The following is a 25,784-nucleotide window of genomic DNA, read 5'->3' as shown; positions in this document are numbered from 1 at the left end:
AACTGAAGAAAGCAGTGACGGTTTATTTCAGTGTCAACTTGTCTGGGTCATGGGGTTAGCAGGTATTTGGTCAAACATTATTCTGGGTGTGTCTAGGAGGGTGTTTTGGATGAGATTAACATTTGTGTCAGTAAGATCTAGTAAAGCAGACTGTCCTCCCCAATGTTAGTGGGCCTTACCCCATCAGTTGAAGGTCTGAGGAAAACAGAGGTTGAGTAAGAGAGAATTCCTTTGGCTTGCTGACTGTCTTTGAGGTGGGACACTGGTTTTTTTCCTGTCTTTGGACTCCAACTGAAATACTGGCTCTTCCTGGGTCTTGAGCTGGCCTATGTTTGGACTCAAAACTTACACCACCAGCTCTCCTGGGTCTCTAGTTTACTGACTCCAGTTTTTAGGACTTGTCAGCCTCCATAACTGTGTTAGCCAATTCCTTATAGTTAGTCACTTTCTATTGGTTCTGTTCCTCTGGAGAACCCTAACATACAAACATACTGAGGAACAAGACAATGTAACTGAAAACAAAGAAGGAGAAAGCAGAAAAGAAATGTATAAGACAAGACACTTAGACAGTGAAATTATTAGATACAGTTTTCATTTATTTTTATTTCAAATATGTCATCTCTGAATTTTTACTTTTTAAGAATAAAAATGTACTTTAAAACACTGTTGACAGTTCAAAGGAGAAAGTCAGACATGAACTTCAAAATAACCGTGATTAACATGATCACAAAATTAAGTGACATGATACAGCATTTTAGGAAATGGTAACTATGAAAACAATAAAATGGAAATTCTATAAGCAAAAAATAGAATGAATGAAACTGAGAATTCAACAGATGGATTTAAAAGAAGTATATTTATAGGTGAAGAGAGGGTTACTGAACTAGAAAATAGGGAAGAACAGCCAGATTGAAGCAGCGAGAGAAAAAAAGTTACTATGTGAAAGTTATATCTCAATATCAATTAAAAAAATAAGCTCAAAAATCTAATATGGAGAACATATAAATATGTAATACCTATAATGCAAGTTGGAATACACAAGAATTTTGAGAAAAAGGGTTATAAAGGAAGGACAGTAAAAATGACTGGGAAGAATTCACAAAGAAGTTTGCATTGAGATGACTTGAAATGGTGGACAGAAGCTATCTGTTAGGTGTGGTAGGAAAAACAGAAAGGAAGTGGACATATGAATTATTAATACGAGATAATAATAGGAGGGAGTACTAGGTGTATACAGGGCAGGCGTAGGGACTATGACTAAAGAGGACAAGTTGAGGCCACCTCCCTCAGAGGATCTTGAGAATTCCCCTGGCACCCTGATGATCAGAATCAGCCCCAAGATTTTATGAAATCACTTCTGAATCCACGTCAATCAGCATTCATACGACATGACTGCCCTCTGCAGTAGGCACTTTTCTGAGGGTAGCAAGTTATGAAAGAGGAAAAGGTTGACTCTCTAACACTCAGCTTGACTTACACAGAAGCGCCCACAACTATGTGGGTGAGGAGATACAATTATTGGTTGCAGTGGAGTTTCTGGACTGTCTACAGACTTCATTCGTGTGTTATTTCCCCTGGTCTCTTATGACTGACAATGGGAAATTATTTACTGTCTGGTTTCCGAGGAACGGGTTGTCAGAAACAATGCTGGCCTTCAGTCTTTATCCATTTGTCAGTATATCTCCCTGATACCTGATAAAATCTAGCTTCTTCCCAACCAAACACAATTGGTCTGAACTGGCTCAGATCGTCAGATCTCAAAGCAACCACATTTCGTTCTTGTGAAGCATCTTTCATTTAGTGCCTGCTAGGCATTTTCCACTTCAGGGAATTTTTTGAGGCCTACATTGCATATTGTTCACAGATTTTCCATAATAGCAAGAAGGGAGGGTAGACCAGCCTCATGCACACAGGGAAACCATATTAAACAGTCTTTTCCTTTCTTAACCTTCATATTCATAGTTCTCATCTCCACAAACTGACAGACTTGCAAAGAATCTTCTGGCTGGAATAAACAATAGCCACAAAAAACCAATTTCACAGAATTTTGCTCATCTGTTTCCACTTTCTGCTATGTTATCTCCTCACTGACTGCTATGCTCCATCCACTGGGGCTCAGAATCTGTTCTTCTGTGAACATCCAGTTCATTGGCATAATAAGGTCTGAATGTAGCAAGGCACGAGCTACGCTTTTCAGACCTGTATCCAACCAACTGCCAAGTTATTCACAAAGACAACAGCTTTGACTTAGCATGTGCCACTTGCTCGCTCACACCCCAGGGCCTCTTAAAGTCCTAGCCATTATGAAACTTGCAGTCTGATGAGATTTGAAATAGGTCCGCTTCACCCTAGCAGCAGGATTGAACAATGATGCTGATCCCAACCTGTGATTTTGTTATCACATTCAAAAATTAATAATCATGAGGCAAGCCAACAAGATATACACCGATTCACAACCCAAATTATCTTGTGAAGGGGGAGAAAGCAGGGTTTATTAACAACAACAACAAAAAAATTGCAAGGAATGGAAAAAGCCTAACTAATTGAGTGGAGTTCAGTTCAGCTCAGTTCAGTCGCTCAGTCATGTCTGACTCTTTATGACTCCAAGGACTGCAGCACGCCAGGCTTCCCTGTCCATCACCAACTCCTGGAGCTTGCTCAAATTGAATGGAGTAGGATGAGTTAAAAAGCTAGGATGGCTGCTATTGAGATGCTGCTACTGACTGTGAGCTGCTATTGGTTTCAGGGGTGGGTTTTCCTGCAGAGAAACCATGAAGTTGATGCTACCCTTTTTTACTCCCTGTGATTGTTATCTCTTGCTGTGGAACAAGTTACCAAAAACTTTACCTCTCCGAACCAACTTTCTGTTATGAAGTCATAAAATCAAACTGCTTTTTTAAAAAGGAAAGAAAACATATAACCATTAAGTTATTACAAAAATATGTGCCATTAAAAGAAAATTTTAAGGGTGAAAATCACTCCAAAACACAACATTCAAACACAACCTCTGTATTCATTTTATTTTCAAGTTTTTAAATGCATGCTATCTCTTGATATATAGTTGTGCTCTATATTCTCTTTATTATTATTATAGCATCCTTAATATTCTACAATTATTTTTCATGTCTTGGAATGTCTTTTGAAAATATACTTTTAATAATTGCACATTCCATATTCAAACTTTCCCTCATAGTTGGACATTAGGATGTTTACAACTTTTGATACAATAAATAGTATTTGCACATAAATGTGTTCTTTAGAGATTAGTTTCTTAATACACATTGCAAAGGAAGAATTAGTAGGCTCAAAGGCTATGAACACTTTTCATAGGAATTATTTTTTTCTGATAACACATGATCATTGTAAAAAGTAGAAACAATATAGTCTCCACTTCCTATACACCCTTACTTCTACCTCCCCCAGGGACAACCACTGTAAGCCACATGGTATTTACCTGTTCAGACTTTCTAAAAATGCATACAGAGGTAGACACACACAACACTGAACTTTTTCTTTAAAATACTGAAATAGCAGCAACTCATTTTGATAACGGTTGAGGTACATTCATCAAACATCGAGTACTACCATAGTCAATAGGGTCACTATTAACTACTACTGTACACTAGTTTATTAAGCACTGTGTCATACACTGTGCTAAGTACACCTTTCTGGATAGACTTTATTCTAACTCTCCCTCAGTGAATTATCTGTACATGTCCTTTGTACCTTTATCTGAGAAGCTGCTATTCTTTTTCCTGATGTCCACAAATTCTTTTTTAATAATAAGACTAGTTAGTGGCTGAGAACATGGACTCTGGAGTTAAACAAATGTGGGTTCAAATTCTAGCACATCCCCAATAAGCTGTCTAACCTTGAACAAGTTACTTCTGTCCTTCTAAGTCTCAGTTTCCTCATGTATAAAATGGGAAAAGAACAGCCTCCTTCAAGAGTTGTTGAAAGAATTAAGTAAGGTCCTTAAATTATAATTATAGTAATACGATAAATAATTATAGTAAAATGGCTAATAATAATTTAATCTTTAATTATACTAAATATCTACAAGAGAAGTAGATATCTTAAATACATCCTAATAAATGACAGTATACTTTTAAAAAAAAACTTTTTCCTTACCTTCCTGAAATTTAAAAATGTATTAACTTTTATGATTGGAAAGAAAAGCCTTTAATTTAAAGAAAGGACTCACAAACCAACCGTAAAACAACATTCTAGGGACTAAGAAAATCTGAATATGAACTATATTAGATAATACCATTAATTTTGTTAGGTGTGATGACATGGTAGTTATATAAGAAAAAAATCCTTAAAAGATGCACAGTGAAGTTTTTAAGGGTGAGATATGAGGGCTTTAATTTATCTGAAAATATCTGAAGAAAAAAATAGGTAAAGAGAAAATATTAGTAGCTATGTTACTTCAGATAATGGCTATCTGGATATTTATTATACATTTTTTTCATTCGAAATTTTTCATAATAAAACTTTTAAGTGATCAATTTTAAAAGACGTCTCTTTTTCCTTTCCATTAATATTAGTTTAGGTGATAATATTCACACTTCTACCAAAATGGACTGCAACTGAATAATATACCTTTAACTGCTTAAACACCCTTCCCAGGTTATGCCTAAGTTTCACCCGTACAAGCTGGGGCACCAATGATTAGATAAAGGTCCTCTTCTGTCACTAGGAGAATATTCTCAAAACTTGTTACAATGCCACATATATAATTACTTCATTGCCTAAACATATAAAAATATAGACAGTGGAGTTTGCTGGAATGCAGAAAGTCTCTGCGAAGCATATGACTGAGAACTTACACACAGAAAAACAGGGCTTAAATCAGCATCCACTGACAGACCTCTGCCACCTTGCTGCTTAAATCTTGGAACTTCACACTTCAAAGAAATGAGAATGAAATATAGTCCCATCCCAGGCCTGAATCATTGAAATGAGAAAATCTGTCTTGGTAATGCTGTTTAACTGTATCAACACCTTTACTCAAGGGGACTAGCTGTACCTGTGGATAAGATCCTAGGTGCAAAGAACTAGAACACATGAAATACAGACAAGAAGATGTTTATTTTAGATAACTTGATAAACATTCCTCTCGCTTCCAACAATGATATGAGAAGACAGAGATGACATGCCATGAAAAGACCAAGGACAGATTTAATTGTCCATAACATCTGGAACATTCTACATTCCAACCTTTTGGAGAAAGTTCTAGTTCTCAAACTAGAGCATGCAGCAGAATCACCTGCATGTGTGTGTGCTTAGTCGTGTCCAACTGTTTGTGACCCAAGGACTGTAGCCCACCAGGTTCCTCTGTCCATGGGATTGTCCAGGCAAGAATACTGGAGTGGTAGCCATTTCCTTCTCCACGGGATCTTCCTGACCCAAGGACTGAAACCAGGTCTCCTGCATTGTAGGCAGATTCTTTACCATCTGAGCTACCAGGGAAACCCCAGAATCACCTATAGTACTTGTTAAAAACACCGATTGGTGGGTCCCGGGCCTAGAGTTTAAGATTCTTAAGCGGTGCCGAATAATTTGCATTTCTCTCTGATCCCTGATGATGCTGATACTGCTTTGAGAACTACTGGCTCAGATGGATGAATCTAAAGCCTTATGTCATCAAATATATTCTACTCACAACTACTCCTGGACCAAGAAGAGTGCTTAGTTGCTCAGGAGCATCAGACTCTTTGCAACTCTATGGACTGTAGCAGCCAGGCTCCTCTCCCCATGGAATTTTCCAGGTAAGAATACTGTAGTGGGTTGCCATTTCCTCCTCCAGAGTATCTTCCCAACCCAGAGATCAAAACTGTATCTCCTGACTCTCCTGCATTGGCAGGCCAATTCTTTACCACTGAGCCACCTGGGAAGCCCCAGGAAGAGGTGGTGATAAAATGTGTTTAAGCAGGAAATGTAAGGCTTTCTCTGGCTAGTAGCCACTTCACTTCATCTGCCCTATCTGTAGTAAGATAGTAAACATATCTCACTAACTCCTAATATACACCGAACTTTTAAGAGGATGAGGAGAATTTTCCGTATCTGATAGTCTATCATGGACCACAAATACTAAAATGGCTCAATTTTTAAATCTGAAAAGTGTTCAGAAATTCTCAGATGAAATGCATTAGATAAAGTACTAAGTATTAACATGCATGAAGAATGTCCTATTATAAACTCCTGTTTTCACTTTCTTGCAGCTTTCCAAAAAATTAGCCCTTTGTGGTGAAATTTTCCATGCTTGGTTTCAGCCCAAAGGTGATTTTTTTTTTGCAAAGTTTGAGAAAAATATATTAAATAGTTTTTGAGTTATGAAAAGATGAAAAAAGCCCACACAATTTTTCCACTTTGAAAGCAATTTCAGGATTTTTTTTTCATATGTAGATAACTGAAAAAATGGCTGAAGCTGAAACTTTCCATGTGTCTAGTTTTCAACAAGGCAGTCTGTGGGTAATTCAGAAAAGACAACATGTGTGTGTGCACACATAAACAGACAACAAATATGTATTTAAAATATATTTACATGATTAGAAAAATAGCATTTCATCATAGTCTGCACAAACTTTCCCTAGAATAGGGGATTTATGAGAGTCTTTCACAAGCCAGAGTGGTTGTTGACTGCCTGACCCCTGTGGCTTTCTTGCACCGGGGTTCACTAATGGGTCATGTAGACACAACTGTAGAACTACTGTGCACTGTGTTTGCAGAATCTTCCAATTCCCTTCACATTCTATCCTTCCTTTTGCCCCAGCTCAATTCTAGGTTTCTGCTTCACTGTCTTTGGAATTTAATTTCTGCCCTTGCCTGTGCCTCAGTACCAACTCCCTTGATCTTCCATGATCCAGACATTCAGCCATGTTCTTGCTTCTCCCAGTTCTCTCTTCCCTCAAAAGCATCCACCCACTTCCCACTAAAACTCTCCTTGTGTATTTGAAGAACTCAAGTCTTAAATAATTAACAGTTGGAACCTTAAGTTTAGGTCAAATAGGTTTTGATGGTTTGTAAAAGCAACATGCTCTAATTATTTATAATCATAACTTTCCTAACTAACTCACGTGAAGGCCAATGATAGGAAAGCTAGAGAACAGAATATAAAGTCCTAGTTTTGCCATTTACTAGCTAACTAACATATAGATAAGATATAACTCCTTGGAACTTTGTTCTCCTTACCTGTAAAATGGGAAAAGATTAGGTGTTAATAACTTTGCTACACGTGAACATGTTTTGTAAATTTCAAATGAATGTTGGATAAACTGTATTAGTAATGATAATAACTTCAATTTTTAACTGTTTCAAGTTTCTGGGCTCATATGAAGAACCAAGCACAAGGCACAAAAACCCTTTTGCAAGGACATGAAGATTGAGAAAAATCCAAGTATTCAAGTGTGTAGGCTTAAAGGACAAAGAGGAAGAAATCTGTTCCAATAAACATTTCTATTTCATTTTCAGCATCTCTCTCTCTGCAAGGGCTATTCCCACCAGCAGAAGCTAAATTCTCTACCACTTACAGGGAAAAGATATTTCCTAGACCAACTTGTTCCTTAAGTTATCATCTTATCTTCTCCACTTCACTGGCCAATTCCTGGAGCACCTAACTTTCTTCAACCTCCTTCTCCTATTATTTCACTAAAAATGTTCTCTTCTAGGTTATCAATGATCTTCCGGTTACCAATACCAGAAGCTTTAAATTTTCCTTCTCTTCAACTGTAGTTACACTCAACTTCTTTACCTTATCCCAGTTATCTACTCCTACCTAACACACCATCCTCAAATGTATTGTTTCTGATTCTGTGGGTCAGGAATTCAAACAGTGCTCAGCTAGACTTTGGCTCCACATGGCACAGAATTGGGTCACTTACTTGGCTGCTTCCCATAGCAGATGGAAAGTTTAAGAAGGTTTCACTCACTTCTGGGGCCTCATGATCCCCTTCTGGGTGGCCAGCCTGGGCTTCTTCATAGTGTGGTGGTCTCAGGGTTGCTAAACTCTAATTTGGCATTTGGCTTCCAAGAGGGAGAAAATGCAAGCTCCCAGTCCCCTTAAGGCCTGGGCTTGGAAGTACCAGAACGTCATCTCCTCTGTATCCTACTGGTGAAACCAGATCACGTACCCAGCCCAAATTCAAAGGGGAAGGGAAGGAGACTCACCTCCTGAGAAAGGAATGGCAAAGAATCTGTGATTGTCTTTAATCTACCACATTCCTATGCCTTTCAAGACATTCTCCTTCCTCTTTCCTTCACTTCTGTGGCATACCCTAGTCGAGGTTAATGACCTTCAAGTTCCTTACCTTGACCTACAATAAGATATACATTCTATATTGTAACCTAGGATTTCAACACATACTCATAAAAACACATACTCAGAAAACATTCCGCAATACATACCTTTATAACAATAAAATTAATATTTTCCATTCTATTTTATTTTGCTTTATTTTACTTTTATTATTTTTAAATGCTGTTTTATTGTTTACAAACATGTTTCCCTCTCAGAAGAGGACTGTACTCCATGGCCTCCCTGCTGGTAGACTTGTTCATGTGAGTTTCTCTGTCCAGTGTAGTATGAGGACTGACAAATGTCACTTCCAAGCAGAGGTTTTAAAATGCAAAGTGTGGCTCACTATTTCCTCTTTATTCTCTGCCATGAAAAGCTATTTCATCAACCTGGGCTCTGGAATAAGAGTGCATGGAGAGAATTACACGAGGGCAGCCTATCCTCAAAGAGTGATAAACAAATCTTTATTGTTAAAAGCCACTGACACTGTGTTACCAAGGCATAGTATACCATATCTTGACTAATCCACAGGCTCCAACCCACTGAAGTGAATTCAAGACCCACTAATGGATTGCAGCCAATTGTCTGGAAAATTATTATAAATTTTGCCTTTTTCTCGGCTTCCTCCTCTCCATCCTCCTTTCCATCAAATGAAGTCACTTTCCTAATATACATCTATGATCTGTTTCTTTTCTCTCTTTAACAATGTCCCTGGGTGAATCCTGTCTATTGTCTTCATTATTTCTCATCTGAACTAGCCAACTTGCCTATTCACTTGGTTGTTTACTTTGATTCTATACTCTCTCTCCATTTCATCTCCTTTTCACTGAGAAGCTAATTTACCCAGTGCATGACTATTATTATCACAGGTCCTTCAGTGGCTCCATGCTGTCCAGAAAAGAGAGTCTAAACTCTCTTGCACCTGCACTCTATCAGCCTAGGTTCTCCTGCCCCACTGCTCCCTTCATGCACACTGTGCTGCTTCCCCTACAGTGCCCAGGGATAAAAACCGTCTCTCTCTCTCTCTCTCTCTTTTTTTCCATACATTTCCTACTGTTTAGAATAGATTGCAACTTCCACCTTGCCCAAAAAAATCCCCATCAAATTCTATTTCTAAATACTGACTCATCCTTCCTCTGCTCAAACACCTGCTCTTCAATGATGCTTTTGTCTGATCTTCTCAGTTAGAAGTCACCTCTCTTTTCAAAACACTCAGAGCCTCATGAGACTTCATTTTGCCTTCTGCTTCTTATCAATTAATCTAGGGACAGGACTCTTGACAACAGTTACTTTGAGAAATGAATTATCTCCTACCCTTTCCCCACCTCTGGATTATCTTGACTGTTGAACACAACTTAGTGTAATCATATAAATATTTCTCATGAGCATGTCTAACTCTGCAGACAAGTAGGTTCACCAGAATAGTGTAAGTATACCACAAGCCCAATGACCTCATTTCTTTCAGAGTATTTGAATTTATTTTTTTCCTAACGTAGATGAGATGTACTTCTGATTCAACACACAGATGAGATGATCCAACATGTTATTTTAACTCTTTCGGTAAAGTTTTTCAAGCTTCTTAGTTGTACTTGTGGTGTGTTTTGAGTATCTCGCTAAAATACTAAAATTTTGATTATCTACATACATCATGGGGATGCTCATAATAAACCGAAGAAAGTAAGCTATTATTTCTCTAAGAAATGTCAAAATCCATGTACTTCATTTTGCCAGTTTTACTTTTATATCTTCATTTAAGATGTGTTCATTTTTTACTTGAAAAGAAATTCTATGATTATCTGTTTTCTCTATTTGCAGCAAATCAGTAGCAGCAAAGTATAAGTAGGGAGGAGAAATGGTACCTAACACTGACAGAGGAGATGGAATAACTATAAAATAAACAGACATGAGAATTCTTTTTTAAAAAAGCACTGTCATCTAAGAAATTTCAGGACATGGGCAAAATCCCTTTAACTGTATTTTACTGTATAATAGTATCAAAATGACATCCTTGAATCATTAGGGAAAAGCTCTTCTATAATCAACATACATTGTTGAAGAATGCAGATAACTTAAAAATATGTTTTAGACAAGTTTTTACCCAAATGGATATAATGGTCTAGGGCTTTAAAGAGTAAGTTTAAGTAATCTGGAAATTTCATTTAGAGAGAAGGTATTTTTGCCAACCAGATAGACAAAGGAAGCTCTATGGTATTGTGCGTTTTCCCCAAGGAAGGCCAAATAATATAAAAAATTAAATTTTGAAGGATCTGGTACCCTTGGAAAGGGAGGAAGTGTTATCATTAAATGCCATATAAATTGTTAGAGAAAAACAAAAGCTAAATTACTTGAATTCACTTTATGACTTAGTGCCCAGTTAAGAATCGGGGGCTTTCAACTCTCAACCTTGAACTTTATGCAATTTTTTGGAAGAATCAGATGGCACATTTTGAACATACAGAAGACTGATTTAAAGGAAAGTTCTAGATAGTGAGATGATTACATTTTTATCCCCATGTCACCCCTTCTGCCCCACATTGATAGAGCAGTATTCATGTGCTTCAGATGGTAAAGAATCTGCCTGCAATGCAGGAGACTGGGGTTCGATCCCTGGGGTTGAGATCCCCTAGAGGAAAAGTATGGCACTCCACTCCAGTATTCTTGCCTGGAGAATGTAATGGACAGAGAAGCCTGGTGAGCTACAATCCATGGGGTTACAAAGAGTCAGACAGGACTGAGCAAATAATACTTTGGGGTCTAATCTACTACTCCATGAGCTACAATGAAATGAGTTGCATATAGCTGGTTGTGTACACTCCAGGAACATTCCATACTATCTGGAGGCTCTGCCACCATCCAGAGATTTAGAGAACCATCAGATATATTCTTTAGATTTTCTTTATACCCACAGCTGGGCTTCCCTGGTGGCTGAGTAGTAAGAATCTGCCTGCTAATGCAAGAGACATGGGTTTAATCCTTGGATCAGGAAGATCCTCTGGAGAAGGAAATGGTAACCCATTCCAGTATTCTTGCCTGGGAAATCCCACGGACAGAGGAGCCTGGCGGCCTACAGTCCGTGGGGTCACAAAAGAGTTGGACATGACTTAGTGACTAAACAACAACAACATATCTACAGTTATTGTAATCATATCTTACCCCTAGATTAAGACAGAGCCAAGGCTGAAACCTGGCAAGGCATTTTTCTCTCCATTTTTACCTATAAAATTAAAGATGGGACTTGACTGTCTCTAAAGATCCTACTCATTCATTGGGAAAGACTTTGATGCTGGGAGGGATTGGGGGCCAGGAGAAGAAGGGGACAACAGAGGATGAAATGGCTGGATGGCATCACTGACTCTATGGACATGAATCTGAGTGAATTCCGGGAGTTGGTGATGGACAGGGAGGCCTGACGTGCTGCGATTCATGGGGTCGCAAAGAGTCGGACATGACTGAGCAACTGAACTGAACTGAATGGAATCTGAAATTGTGTTTATTTTGAATCATGACAGTGCTATTGAACAATCTTCCAACTATCTATTTTCTCAAGTTTCTTTTAAAAATTCTTTATTCTGTACATTCATGTCAAAATATATGAAGACTTATATAATTCTTAAATTATAATTTCTATATATAGAAATTATATATAGATATAATTCTACCAAATTTGCTTAAAGAAACAAAATTTTTAATATGAGATTTTTAAGAGTGGGTCAATTATTTCCTTCAGTATATTAAAAAATAGGTCAGATATTATGTGTAAAATATATAGTAAGTCTCTTAAAATCATTTTATGACCATAGTTTCCTATCATTAGTTACAAAAATATTATAAAGAACTGAACCAAAATAAAACCAAATAAACCAGCTACTAAGCCACACATATGTCCTCAAAAATCTTATGGGAGTCAAATATTCCAGTAAAAATAACATAAGAGATGGAAACACAAGTTTCTTATTATCACACTTCATATGTTGTAAAACATAACAGCTAACTTATTTTTGGCAAAATGATTAGGGATTGCAACACTCTGGCTAATACAAACTTATTTGATTGTCAAATACATCTTAAATGGAGCGTATCATGCTAACTTCAGGCATGCAGGCACTGTGCCGTCTGAGATTAGGCCAGAGACACTGAAATTTCAACACTTCAGTAGGGATCACACCACCATTATTAGCTGGGCCAGGTGTTTAAAGAGGGGTGTGTATTGGGGGGAGGACTTCAACAGTGCAGTTAATTGAAACCAGATAAAGCTTTTGAATAATAATTAAAAAAAAATCATGCAGATGTTCACCCTCCTCCCCGGCTAACCTTTATGGACAATTTATTGCATGCGCTATTTTCTAGAGTACACCCTTTATAAGAAAACACAGCCTTTTGTGTTTCTCTGGAAACTCTATAATCACAGCGTGAGTTATGTCTCCACAATTAGACTAGGTTAAGCTCATGTTTCATCTGCCTTTTCTCTTTTCACTACTATTCCTGCAAGGGCAGGAACACCTGAAAGCAGATCCTTAATGAGAAAGTGACAGAGCTGAGGAAGCTGCAAGAAGCTACACTCACTGTAAGATGCATGGTACTACTTCTTTCCCAACAGATATGTGAACACAAGCCAAAAAGAGAGAGAGGTTCAAAACAAAAGTGCTCAACAACGATTTTCAAATATGCACAGCAGAAGTTAAACATTACATGCAGAATGGATGTGGAGCAAATGAACAAAAACTGAAAGGAAAGATCTCTAGGTTAACAAATCGAAGGACTCAGAAATGGATCTTTTCTTTCCTATGTTTACAGAATGGTGCATTTGTCAGGGTTCCCCAGCGAATCAGACTCCAAACATTTATTATAGGGATTGGCTCACACACTCAGAGAGGCTAAGAGGTCCCACACCACATGATACCTGCAAGCTGGAAACCAGGAAAGTGAGTTGTATAATTCAGTCCAAGTTCAAAAACGTGAGAACCAGGGGAATAGGTGAGGCCAAAGGCTTGAGACCTGGAACTACAATGTCACAGGGCAGGAAAAGATGGCTGTCTCAACTCTAGGAGAGAGAAAGAAAGAATCTGCCCTTCCTGGAATTTTTGCTCTATTTGTGCCCTCAACAGACTGGATGATGCCCACTCACCATGATCAGGGCAGATCTTTTTCACTCAGTCCAGTTCAAATGCTGATTTTCTCTGGTCCTCACAGACATACTCAGAAATGTTTTACTAACTATCTGAGTACCCCTTAGACCAATAAGGCTGACATGTAAAACTAACCATCACAAATAATAATGCTATTATTATTTCAAACATGCAAGTACACTTTCAAAAATGGTTTTAAAGCTTTTGAAACACTTGGAACAACTAATAACCAAAAATAATACTTCATATCAGTTTGCTACATTTTATTTGACAGGACCAAGTTACTTCCTATACTAGGAAATGTATTCAGTATTTTAATTTATATATCCACATGCTTGACAGTACATCACACAAGTGAAATACTAACTGGGATAGTGGTGGGGTGGGCAGCCTCTGACTCGGCCCCCAGTGACCCTCGCCTTTTAATATTCATGCTTTAGTATACTCCACTCCCCTTGAGTTTGTGCTGGATTTAGTAATTTGTTTCTAACAAAGAGAATACTGTAAAAGTAGTGAGATATCATTTCTGTAATTAAGTTACGGTCTGTGACTTCCATCTTGCCAGCAGACTCTTTCTCTGGCTCTTCTCCCAGACTTGCTCTGATGGGGCAAGTTAGAGAGGCCCACATTCTAACGAACTGAGGGTGGCCTCTACCCAACTGCCAGCGGTGAGCCGAGGCCCTCAGTCCAACAAACTTGAAGGAGTGAACTGAGGCAGATTCTCCTCAATTCAGTTCTTCACATGAGACCATGGCCCTGGAAGACACTTTGATTACAGTCTCGTGAGAGACCCTGAACCAGAGGACCCAGCCAAGTTATGACCAGATCCACAGAAACTGGGAGAGAATAAATGTGTAGTGCTTTACACTGTTAAGTTTTGACCTGAGATTACTAACACAGTAGTTAACCTAATGACTGAACCAGTGCTTCCAGTTATTCCCACTATGATAATAATAATAATAATAATAATACTTATATAAAACTTTTAAGTTCTAGGTATCATTCTTTATATGAAAGAAAGTGAAAGTGAAGTCGCTCAGTCATGTCCGACTCTTTGCTACTCCATGGACTGTAGCCTACTAGGCTCCTCCGTCCATGGGATTTTCCAGGCAAGAGTACTGGAGTGGGTTGCCATTTCCTTCTCCAGGGGCTCTTCCCAGCCCAGGGATCTAACCTGGGTCTCCTGCATTGTAGGCAGACACTTTTACCATCTGAGCCGCCATTCTTTACATAGTTTCTCACTAAAGTCCTTTGAAGAACATATTACTATCCCCTTTTACAGATGAGGACACAGAGGTAGAGGGAGGCTCAGTAACTCGCCCAAGGTCACACAAGCAAAGTTTGACAGGAACTGTCCGAGCCTAGGTGTCTTGTTTCCAGAGCAGGGAGTCGTAGCAACCGTGCAAAGAGAACTGCTAAGGGCTAGGACTAGATATTATGCAAACAGTAACCTCATAAAATGGTACCAGAGGAGCTTCAGAGGCATAACAGAGATTAGAAGCCATGTTAAATGCTAAAAAAAAAAAAGGGGGGGGGAGCCTGCTTTCTGATTGAAATGCCTTATCTAGGGGCGGGGGGAAATAGAGTAGAAGCAATACTATAGTGAATGGAATGTGATCTAGAATTGATTGAATTCACACTTAAAATGAAATATATACTTTCTTATACCCAATGTGAGAAATTAACAGCCCCCTTTTGGTATGAAACACCACACCCCAGGAGGTTACAGTTGTACTTTTCCCAGTGGCAATTATAAGTAAGAAGTTAAGTGTGTTAAGCCGGTGGGAAAAGGAGCAAATTTCTAGTGAGCTGTGAGGCTAAAGGAGATCAGTCCTGGGTGTTCATTGGAAGGACTGATGTTGAAGCTGAAACTCCAATACTTTGGCCACCTGATGCGAAGAGCTGACTCATTTGAAAAGACCCTGCTGCTGGGAAAGATTGAAAGCAGGAGGAGAAGGGGATGACAGAGGATGAGATGGTTCGATGGCATCACCGACTCAATGGACATGGATTTGGGTGGACTCTGGCAGTTGGTGATGGACAGGGAGGCCTGGCGTGATGCAGTTCATGGGGTTGCAAAGAGTCGGACACGACTGAGCGACTGAACTGAACTGAACTGAGACACCACTGAGGATGTTTTATCACATGGAGTGAAAATCTCCCAGGCTAGGGAGGTTCCAGGAAAGAATCATTCCTGTCTTGCCTTCAGATTACCAGGTTAAATAGCACTCCTTCATGCTCCCACACACTCTCTCTATTCATATAAGACATTAGGTACCCTACCTATGGGTTAGTCTGTGTTTTCCACTAGGCTTCAGGCTCTCTTGGCCCCACAGACTGTTTTATTTACTGGGATGTCATCAAAACGCAGCATGAGGCCTGTTACATGGCAAGTGCTGAATATGCAAGTTTGTTGAAGAAGGAAATAATTTATGTTGTGAATCACATTTAATGCATCATTTCAATGGTATATGTCAGTAAAGGTATGAGGTTTTGTTTTGTTCTGAAGTGTTATATAGTTCGCTAGCTTTCCTGGAACTTTAAACAGGTCTTTATGTCTCCAGTGTCTCACTTATTATCTGCTGCACAGTGGCCCGCAGTAAGTATTTATGAATGAGTGTCTCAAAAGGCTGCCAAGCTACAAAGCAGGAAGGATGCAGACTTATGACTAAATAACGATCTAGTGTTCCTTAAGCACAGCTGTTTTCCTGTCAACAAGGGTGATGATAAATCTTCCTCCTTTTGAGAGGAGGTATGAGAATTTACTGGACATGAATCTGAGCAAACTCCAGGAGATAGTAAAAGACAGGGAAGCCTGGCGTGTTGCAGTCCATAGAGTCGCAAAGGGTCGAACACGACTTAGCAACTAAACAAGAGCAAAAATGAATATTTATACAATTCTCTTCCTAGACAAGATTCTTGCCTCAGTCTTAGTTGGTGACTGCCTTTAAATAATCCTTTATGAACGACAGCAGGTTATATGTAACTTAAAAACTCCAGATCACCCTAGATTAAAAGACATTTGCTCAACTGAAATATTATAAATTAACTATCTGCTGTTGTTCAGTCATTCAGTTGTGTCCGACTCTTTGCAACCCCATGGACTGCAGCATACCGGGCTTCCCTGTCCTTCACTATTTCCTGGAGTTCACTCAAACTCATGTCCACTTAGTCAGTGATCCCATCTCAACCATCTCATCCTCATCCAACTCATCTCATCCTCACCCTCTTTTCCTCCTGTCCTCAATCTTTCCCAACATCAGGGTCTTTTCCAATGAGTCGGCTCTTTGCATCAGGTGGCCAAAGTATTTGAGCTTCCATTTCAGTTTTTTCAATGAATATTCAGGTCGATTTTCTTTAGGATTGACTGACTTGATCTCCCTGCAGTCCACGAGACTCTCAAGTCTCTCCAGCACTACAATTTGAAACCATCATTCCTTCGGCATTCTTTATGATCCAACTCACATTTGTACACGACAACTGGAAAAACCATAGCTTTGACTATGTGAACCTTTGTCACCAAAGTTATGTCTCTGCCTTTTAATATGCTGTCTAGGTTTGTCACAGTTTACCTTCCAAGGAGCAAGTGTCTTTTAATTTCATGGCTGCAGTCACCATCTTCAGTGATTCTGGAGCTCAAGGAAATAAAATCTATCACTGTTTCCACTTTTCCCCCTTCTACTTGCCACAAAGTGATGGGATCACATGCCATGATCTTAGTTTTATGAATTTACTATGCTTTAATTTTTTAAAACACAGGCATTTATTCAGAAAATTCCTACCTCCTTCAGCATTATTTCTGAAATACTGTGGGAAAGGTATGAACATACATTCAACATGGGCCCACAGTACTACAGAGATAGGGTAAAGGTAGCCACCAAGGATCCCCCTCTGTGTTCTACTTATCAATTAAAGAAGAGACAAAAGAGCAAAGGACATGTGAGAGGACTTGCGCAAGTGCACAGTCAAGTACCGACAGTCACCTCCGGAGGCATACTTACTGGGAGCTCAGGTGCGTGCTTCAGAATCTCAAGGGAAAAATAGGAGCCTATGGAATGGCCAATGACCACAAGCTTCATTTCCTTTGGCACTTGAGTTCTCAGGAAAGCTAATTTGTGTTCGACTTGACCATGGAGTCCATAGATGTCCTTAATTTCTTCAGCATTTGGATCTAGAAGAAAATATAGAAGTACTTTTCATTCAGTAAGTGAAAGCAATCATTTCACCAGGGAAAATATCTTAATGAAAAAAAAAGAAAAAACAATAGCAATAGCAGTAGCTATCATTTATTGAAAGCCTACCATGTGCAAGCCACAACGTTGGTGTTTTATTTAAATTATATCTATCAATCTTCACAACAACCCTGGAAAGGAATATTCTTATCTTCATTTTATAGAAGAAAATACCAAAGCTCAGATGTTAGGAAATAGATTGGCAGTTATACAGCTATGAAATGGGACCAGTGAGATTCAAACCCAGGTCTCTGTCCTTGAAGCCTATGACTCTCAATTATTCCCTGAACTATTGTAGTTTAGGCCAGTAGTTTTCAAATTTTAGCATGCATCAGGATCCTCCGGAAGACTTGTTAAAACACGGATTCCTAGGCCCCATTACCAGTCTCTGACTCAGTGGGTCTGGGCTGGAGCTGGATGCATTTCTAAGTTTCCAGAAAATGCTGATCCTGCTGGTCCCAGGACCACACATTGAAAACCACTGGTTAGGCTCAGTTATATGACTAGTAGACAGCCAAGAAAATCTATGACACTGCTTTGATAATCTTTGTTTGTTTAGAGAAATCAAGACTGAAACATTTAAGTAGAAATGTTTCAAACTTTCCTTTTAACCAGCACAGTCCTGACCCAAAATATTCTTTCTTCCTTTCACAAGGAAGAGCTGTCTTCTATTCTTCAAGATCTAGCTGTCTTCTAGTCTTCAAATTTTTATCTAGCTAATTTTTAGGAAAAGTGAATGAGCCTTCCTTTGTGTTTAACTCGTATCCCATTCTTATTTAGCATTTTATTATACTTGTATAACTATCTTTTCATTTCCTCCTTTAGACTGTGAGCTCCTTGAAGGCAAGGTCCATCTTTCATTTCTGCATCCTCTGTGAATAGCACCCAGTAAATATCATTGTTGAATGAAAATATGAACTGACTAGACAATCTCAGAGCATGCTGCCAGCTCTGATACTCTATGAGCAGAGAAAACTTCAATAGGTTTTTCCTGTGGTGTTGGAGAAGACTCTTGAGAGTCCCTTGGACTGCAAGGAGATCTAACCAGTCCATTCTAAAGGAGATCAGTCCTGGGTATTCTTTGGAAGGAATGATGCTAAAGCTGAAACTCCAGTACTTTGGCCACCTCATGTGAAGAGTTGACTCACTGGAAGACTCTGATGCTGGGAGGGATTGGGGGCAGGAGGAGAAGGGGACGACAGAGGATGAGATGGCTGGATGGCATCAGCGACTCGATGGACATGAATTTGGGTAAACTCCGGGAGTTGGTGATGGACAGGGAGGCTGGGGTCGCAAAGAGTTGGGCATGACTGAGCAACTGAACTGAACTGAATGAACATGTATTGGGGTTTTAACCTCAATGACAGGGTGTAGTATATTTCAAAATTTCACAAGGTAGTCAATGTCTTTCTAAAATTTGAATCATTGGAATACTAAAGTTCTTGCCTTCATGACTCCTATAAGGTACTGATGCAAACTATAATAAAAGTATCTAAAACTCATTTTGAAGAACTGCTCTTCAGTTTCATCTATACATGCTGGTTTTTCTTCCTTCAGTGCTCAGTGCCCTCTTAATCTAGTTAACTAACTCCTTTTTATCCTTCAAACTCTCAACCAGTGTTACCTCCCTCCTCTGAGAAGCCTTTTCGTGGTTCAGTCTATGAGGAGTAAGGCAGCCCTCTCTCTTTCAGTTTCTGCAACATCCCATGTCTGTCTCACTACATGATTCCTAATTTACTACTGCTGTACTATTCATGTCTTGCTTATCTTTTTCTCCAATGACTGGCATACAGTTACTGAAAAGCCTTTTGCTGGATCACTGAGGCTTAGTTCCCTATTTCAGCGGTACTATGGAAATAGGCCATTTCCCCGGTGACCCGTGTTCTGCTCTGATCCTTCTTTCCAGGTCAGTCTAGAATTCATTCTCCATTTAACAAGGAAGTTCAACATAAAACAGAATTGGGAAGAGACAGAATTTGATTTTCATAGGGCCTCTGATGTCTCCAAATCCAAATTTGGATTTAGTTAATATTCTATTTGAGTTCTTTACACTCACTATGCTCATAAATTTTCTCTGATCACTCTACCCAGGAGTGATCACATTGTTCTGATACCCCAAAACAAATACCTATAATATGTGTGACCAAGTTCTTTATTTTTCAAAATAGACAACTTTTGAAAATGTTGAAGTTGTCCTTTCATTGGGACAGTATGGTATAGTACAAAGATCAGGAGCACCAGAGACAAGATAATCTGGTTCTAAATTCCAGCTAAGCCCCTCACTAAGTGACTCATGCAAATCCTTCAACCTCTGGTTGAAGTCTCTTTACATATAAACAGGAGATAGCAGTTTTAGCCTCTGAGGAATGTTGCTTGCATAACACTTTAGAGCACAGAGGAAGGGTCTGGCACAAACTATGTCAGAAATGAAACTTATGATTGCTATCATTCCAATTCCCGTCATTTAAGGCCTCCCTCAAATAGACACCAAAAATATTTACATGGTTAGAGCAAAGAGAAAGAAAATGAGCTAAATACAATAAACATTTAAAAACTTCATTGATCCTACAAATAAGGCCCTATAACATATTTAAGGATGCTGCTGCTGTTGCTGCTGCTAAGTCGCTTCAGTCATGTCAGACTCTGTGCGACCCCACAGATGGAAGCCCACCAGGCTCCCCCATCCCTGGGATTCTCCAGGCAAGAACACTGGAGTGGGTTGCCATTTCCTTCTCCAATGCAGGAAAGTGAAAAGTGAAATTGAAGTCACTCAGTCGTGTCCGACTCTTAGTGACCCCATGGACTGCAGCCTACCAAGCTTCTCCGTCCATGGGATTTTCCAGGCAAGAGTACTGGAGTGGGTCGCCATTGCCTTCTCTGTATTTAAGGATGATTATAATTCAAATCATTACTGAAATGAATATTTCAGAGGTAAGTCTGTCTTTAACTCTGGGAATTGCTCAAGGATTGCCAAGATAAACACACCATTTAGTGTTTTCTGAAGTAATGAGATTAATGGGGAAAGTACTTTGTATAAATAAACAATCAATAATAAAAAATTTCAATGTGCTCTCTGGATATTACTTTACTAGCAAAACCTAAAAGCCAAAAGAGTATCTATATACTTGACTGTATACTTTCTCTATTATTAATATACTCTGAAAAAATTCTAGGAATCATTAGCTTACTCTCCATAAAACACTGCAAAAAAATCACATTCAACTGTATCAAAATCAGGATAACATGGAAATGATTTATAGCATTCTTATTACAGGGAAAATGTCCTCCAAGTTACAGTCAACTAAGTATATTTGGAACAAACTGTTTCTAAATTGAAGACTGCCTGAATTAATGGATGGGATCACTCACCTAGAGCCAGACATCCTGGAATGTGAAGTCAAGTGGGCCTTAGAAAGCATCATTATGAACAAAGCTACTGGAGGTGACGGAATTCCAGTGGAGCTATTTCAAATCCTAAAAGATGATGCTGTGAATGTGCTGCACTCAATATGCCAGCAAATTTGGAAAACTCAGCAGTGGCCACAGAACTGGAAAAGGTCAGTTTTCATTCCAATCCCAAAGAAAGGCAATGCCAAAGAATGCTCAAACTACTGCACAACTGCACTCATCTCACATGCTAGCAAACTAATGCTCAAAGTTCTCTAAGGAAGGCTTCAACAGTACGTGAACCGTGAAATTCCAGATGTTCAGGCTGGGTTTAGAAAAGGCAGAGGAACCAGAGATCAAATTGCCAACATCCACTGGATCATTGGAAAAGCAACAGAGTTCCAGAAAAGCATCTCTTTCTGCTTTATTGACTATGCCAAAGCCTTTGACTGTGTGGATCACAATAAACTGTGGAAAATTCCGAAAGAGATGGGAATACCAGGCCACCTGACCTGCCTCTTGAGAAATCTGTATGCAGGTCAGGAAGCAACAGTTAGAACTGGACATGGAACAACAGACTGGTTCCAAATAAGAAAAGGAGTTCGTCAAGGCTGTATATTGTCACTCTGCTTATTTAATTTATAAGCAGAGCACATCATGAGAAACGCTGGGCTGGATGAAGCACAAGCTGGAGTCAAGATTGCCGGGAGAATTATCAATAACCTCAGATATGCAGATGATACCACCCTTATGGCGGAAAGTGAAGAACTAAAGAGCCTCTTGATGAAAGTGAAAGAGGAGAGTGAAAAAGTTGGCTTAAAACTCAACATTCAGAAAACTAAGATCATGGTCCCATCACTTCATGGCAGATAGATGGGGAAACAATGGAAACACTGACAGACTATTTTGGGGGGCTCCAAAATCACTGCAGATAGTGACTGCAGCCATGAAATTAAAAGACACTTATTCCTCGGAAGTAAAGCTATGACCAACCTAGACAGCATATTCAAAAGCAGAGACATTACTTTGCCAACAAAGGTCTGTCTAGTCAAAGCTATGGTTTTTCCAGTAGTCACGTATGGATGTGAGAGTTGGACTATAAAGAAAGCTGAGCACCGATGAATTGATGCTTTTGAACTGTGGTGTTGGAGAAGACTCTTGAGAGTCCTTTGGACTGCAAGAAGATCCAACCAGCCCACCTTAAAGGAAATCAGTCCTAAATATTCATTGAAACGACTGATGCTGAAGCTGAAACTCCAATACTTTGGCCACCTGATGTGAAGAACTGACTCATTGGAAAAGACCCTGATGCTGGGAAAGACTGAAGGTGGGAAGAGAAGGGGACGACTGAAGATGAGATGGTTGGATGACATCACCAACTCAATGGTCATGAGTTTGAGTAAACTCTGGGAGTTGGTGATGGACAGAGAGGTCTGGCGTGCTGCAGTCCATGGGGTTGCAAAGAGCTAGACACGACTGAGCAACTGAACTGAACTGAATCCAATTTACTAATTCTTTATCAATATATGGCCCTGAATAGGATATTGACAACTACCTTTTAAAACCTGAGCCTCTTTCTTAGACCCATCTCAATGAAATCCACTTCATAGCTCATTTACTGATTTATAGAGTTTATTTCAAAAGGTATGTATAATGTGTTCTTTGAGAAATTAAGTAATATCAATACTTCACCTTTACTTTTCATCTATTTGTTCAAATTGATTGATCCAGTTACTAAAATTCTGTCAATTTTGGATCAAAATTGACATTGTATATCTTCAGGTACACTGGTAACTATTATTTTCTTGCATTTCACATGAACTAAATTGACTATTCTGGCAGAAAACAGTGACTAACTGGCCCATGAAAATATTGAAAACACAGATGTCAATACAATACATTCCCTTGTCTTCAAGGAGCTCATAGTCTAATAAGAGGAAACAGAAGTAGATGAGAATACCATTACAAAATATTGAAGTAAGTATAGCTCAAGCATTTCCTTAAGAAAATAGAGTTTTATTGGATCACAATAGGAAAGTAACACCCTCTTGAATTCATAAAAAGTACTATGCCTTTCTCCATGGAAACCAAGAGAGATACCTGGAAAATACATTTATTATATTCACACTACTATAGCTGTAATTTTAACTACACATTTGAACACTATCACAATGGTCTAAATTTAACAATATATATTTTAACAACACATCCACATACATATTTATCTTGATACACACTGAATATAAATGCACACGTTTTGCTATATATTGTCACACAAACAGTATTTACAAGTCACCAATGACCACAGAACTAACAAGTCCAAAGATTAGTGCTACATGAGCCTTCTGCTAGGACTGAGCCTGCAGACAGAAACTCTAAATCTTACACCAGAAATTTCTCAACCAGTGAAGTCTCCTATCCTGGCCCCATCATGTACTCCAAATCTATACCTTAATAATAACTTTAATTAAATTAAACAGTTTACACATGGAGATTAAGGGCTAAAAACAGCACTTCATATTTTAAAGAATACTTTGAAGCAAGATGAATGTACAGCTTGCTCTTTAGGTCAAGCTTTAAAAAACACACAAAACAATATCGTGTGTTGCTTAGCATTATCTATACATAACTAAAAAGAGAAATGAAATTTACTCTAAATTCATGATAGTATAACACAAAGGCATAAAAGTGTGAGTATAATTTTGGACACCACGATGAGTTCTGTGTCTGTTTGTGGTTATGGGAAAGGTAGAATGTATAAGGTTAGAAAGGAGGGTTGAGACGAGATCAAGTAGGACCCTGAACATCCCCTGGAGTCTGGACTCCACTGTGTAAGCAGTGAGAAGAGACCCAGGGATCTCAAAGGGAAGGACAAAGATTCCATCTGTGTTACAGGACCTCAGCTACAATGCTTGGCCCCCTGCTCCTGTCTGCTGCTTTCTCTGTCTTCCATGAGAATCTAAGAATTTGCTTGATTCTCAACATTGCTTCTTGCTCTACCCTTTGGTTTTCTGCTCCTTTCTACCACTGACTCACTTGTTTATTTCTTGTGAACCCTGAGACCTGACTGACCGTCCCTGCCTTGAGAGCATGTAGTCGTTTCTTGTAACCTCCATGTTCCTCTGCCAATCAGTCCTGGCAAGAGAAGGCCTACTGGTTTTTCTGTTTCTCTCAGTTTTGGGTGCTGGAATGGGAGTGGTTTAATGATTCTCTGGATAAACATCACCCAAATTCATCATTCGTTGAAAGACTGTGTAATTTTTTTAGTTCATGTTTTATCAGGTGAAACTAAACCATGATTTCTAGCTTTTATGTTACACGTTTCGAACAAATGACTTAAAATAGTTGATAATGAATCTGCCATCAAGTAAGTTGACTCCATACTAAATCAAAGCCAGAAAGAGTTTATACTCCTAATTCCTCAAATTTTCTTTTCACACTTTTTTTCCCCCTTGAATCACCTCCTTCTGACATTGGTGAACATCTGTTCTCCCAATTATACTCAATTTATGACTGTGATAATGTAGCACAACTAGAATATTATTTCCAACTGTTCATAATTTTAACATGTGCTAATATGAAGCAAAACATACTTTCAACATTTGATGTGTGGTTAGAGCTTATGTCTTTTCTCTCAGTAGTTATGTATTTTTCACACCATATTTTGCATGTCAGAAAACCTGTACTTTAGAACAATAATCTTGGATGATGAATAATATATCTGTCTAAATCAATCGACTGTAGTGTGCGTTTATAAATACAGCCTCCAGTACTTAAAATGGATGAAAGCACAACTGCTCTGGTTGAATGGCGGGGCGTGGGTTGGGGGGCGACTGGTGAAGCTCAGACCCCCATCTGCCCTTTATAGAACTTTTGGGTTACTCACAACATGGGTGGAAATTCACTAAAAGGTGGCATTCTCATTTCTTTGCATACCTCTGTAGCACCACACACAATAATCTAGTAGGCTGTTGATAAATTCTTGAGGATGGAGGAATTGCTCTTGCACCCTCCTCTAGAAACCAGTTTCCTTTGGCCCTGTGGTGGCCCTTTGGGCTAATGCCTCTAGATGGCACTGTTCTCATTAGTAGCAAAGGACCCAGGCTCTAATTACTGTCATTAACTCCAAGAGCACACAAGCAGGATAAGCCAAGGAAATTCAAACATAACAACAGATACTTTCTACTGGTTTCCCCCACCAAGACATCTTTATTGGTGGAAGATCTGTGGCAGGACTTCTGAAAATGTGGTACCAGGATAGACAGTACTTAGGAGTTTGTTAGAAATGCGGAAGATTCTCAGGTCCCACCCCACAAACACTGAATCAACAGCTCAGGAGGCACCCAGTAATTTGTGTTCCAATAAATCCTCCAAGTGATTCTGATAACTGCCAAAGATTTAGCACCATTGATGGAGGGTTATCCTTTGAGTCTATTTTCAACTTTCAAAGTTGCTATTCACATTCTGTTCAATGTTTTTGTCTTCAAGTATGACTTAAGGGCTTACTGTGATAGCTGAGCTGGCTACTCTTCTCAATAGGTAAGTCAATACAGAGTTTCTATTATGATGGTATTTCTCACTGAGGTCTGAATGTAGGAATATAACACACTAGCTAATCATCATTAAGTTTCAACACCATGAAAGAAGAGTACTATGAGGTATTTTCACTACTTCCTATCTCCTCCTGTCTGTGGTTATCTCTTCTCCTTCCAGACTTAAGATAACAGGTCAGTTGGCAGC

The 25,784-nt window shown here is 39.0% G+C and overlaps 1 protein-coding gene across 5 annotated transcripts in view; it reads right to left on the bottom strand.

Annotated features, from left to right (window-relative positions):
• LDAH (lipid droplet associated hydrolase) overlaps window positions 1-25,784 on the bottom strand; it is a 98,004-nt gene that overhangs the window by 48,623 nt on the left and 23,597 nt on the right. For 4 of the 5 annotated variants that reach the window (XM_005686967.3, XM_018055591.1, XM_005686969.3 and 1 more), the window contains exon 4: window positions 17,427-17,596. In XM_005686967.3, the coding sequence (XP_005687024.2) occupies window positions 17,427-17,596 (170 nt within the window). Of the gene's footprint in view, window positions 1-8,425; window positions 8,696-17,426; window positions 17,597-25,784 lie in introns of those variants that run through there. The other variant, XM_013967840.2, reaches the window with a different exon arrangement.

Source organism: Capra hircus, chromosome 11 (assembly GCF_001704415.2).
Source record: "Capra hircus breed San Clemente chromosome 11, ASM170441v1, whole genome shotgun sequence".
In the NCBI taxonomy this organism is placed as follows: domain Eukaryota; kingdom Metazoa; phylum Chordata; class Mammalia; order Artiodactyla; family Bovidae; genus Capra; species Capra hircus.
This window is presented reverse-complemented; position numbering and strand designations above follow the sequence as displayed.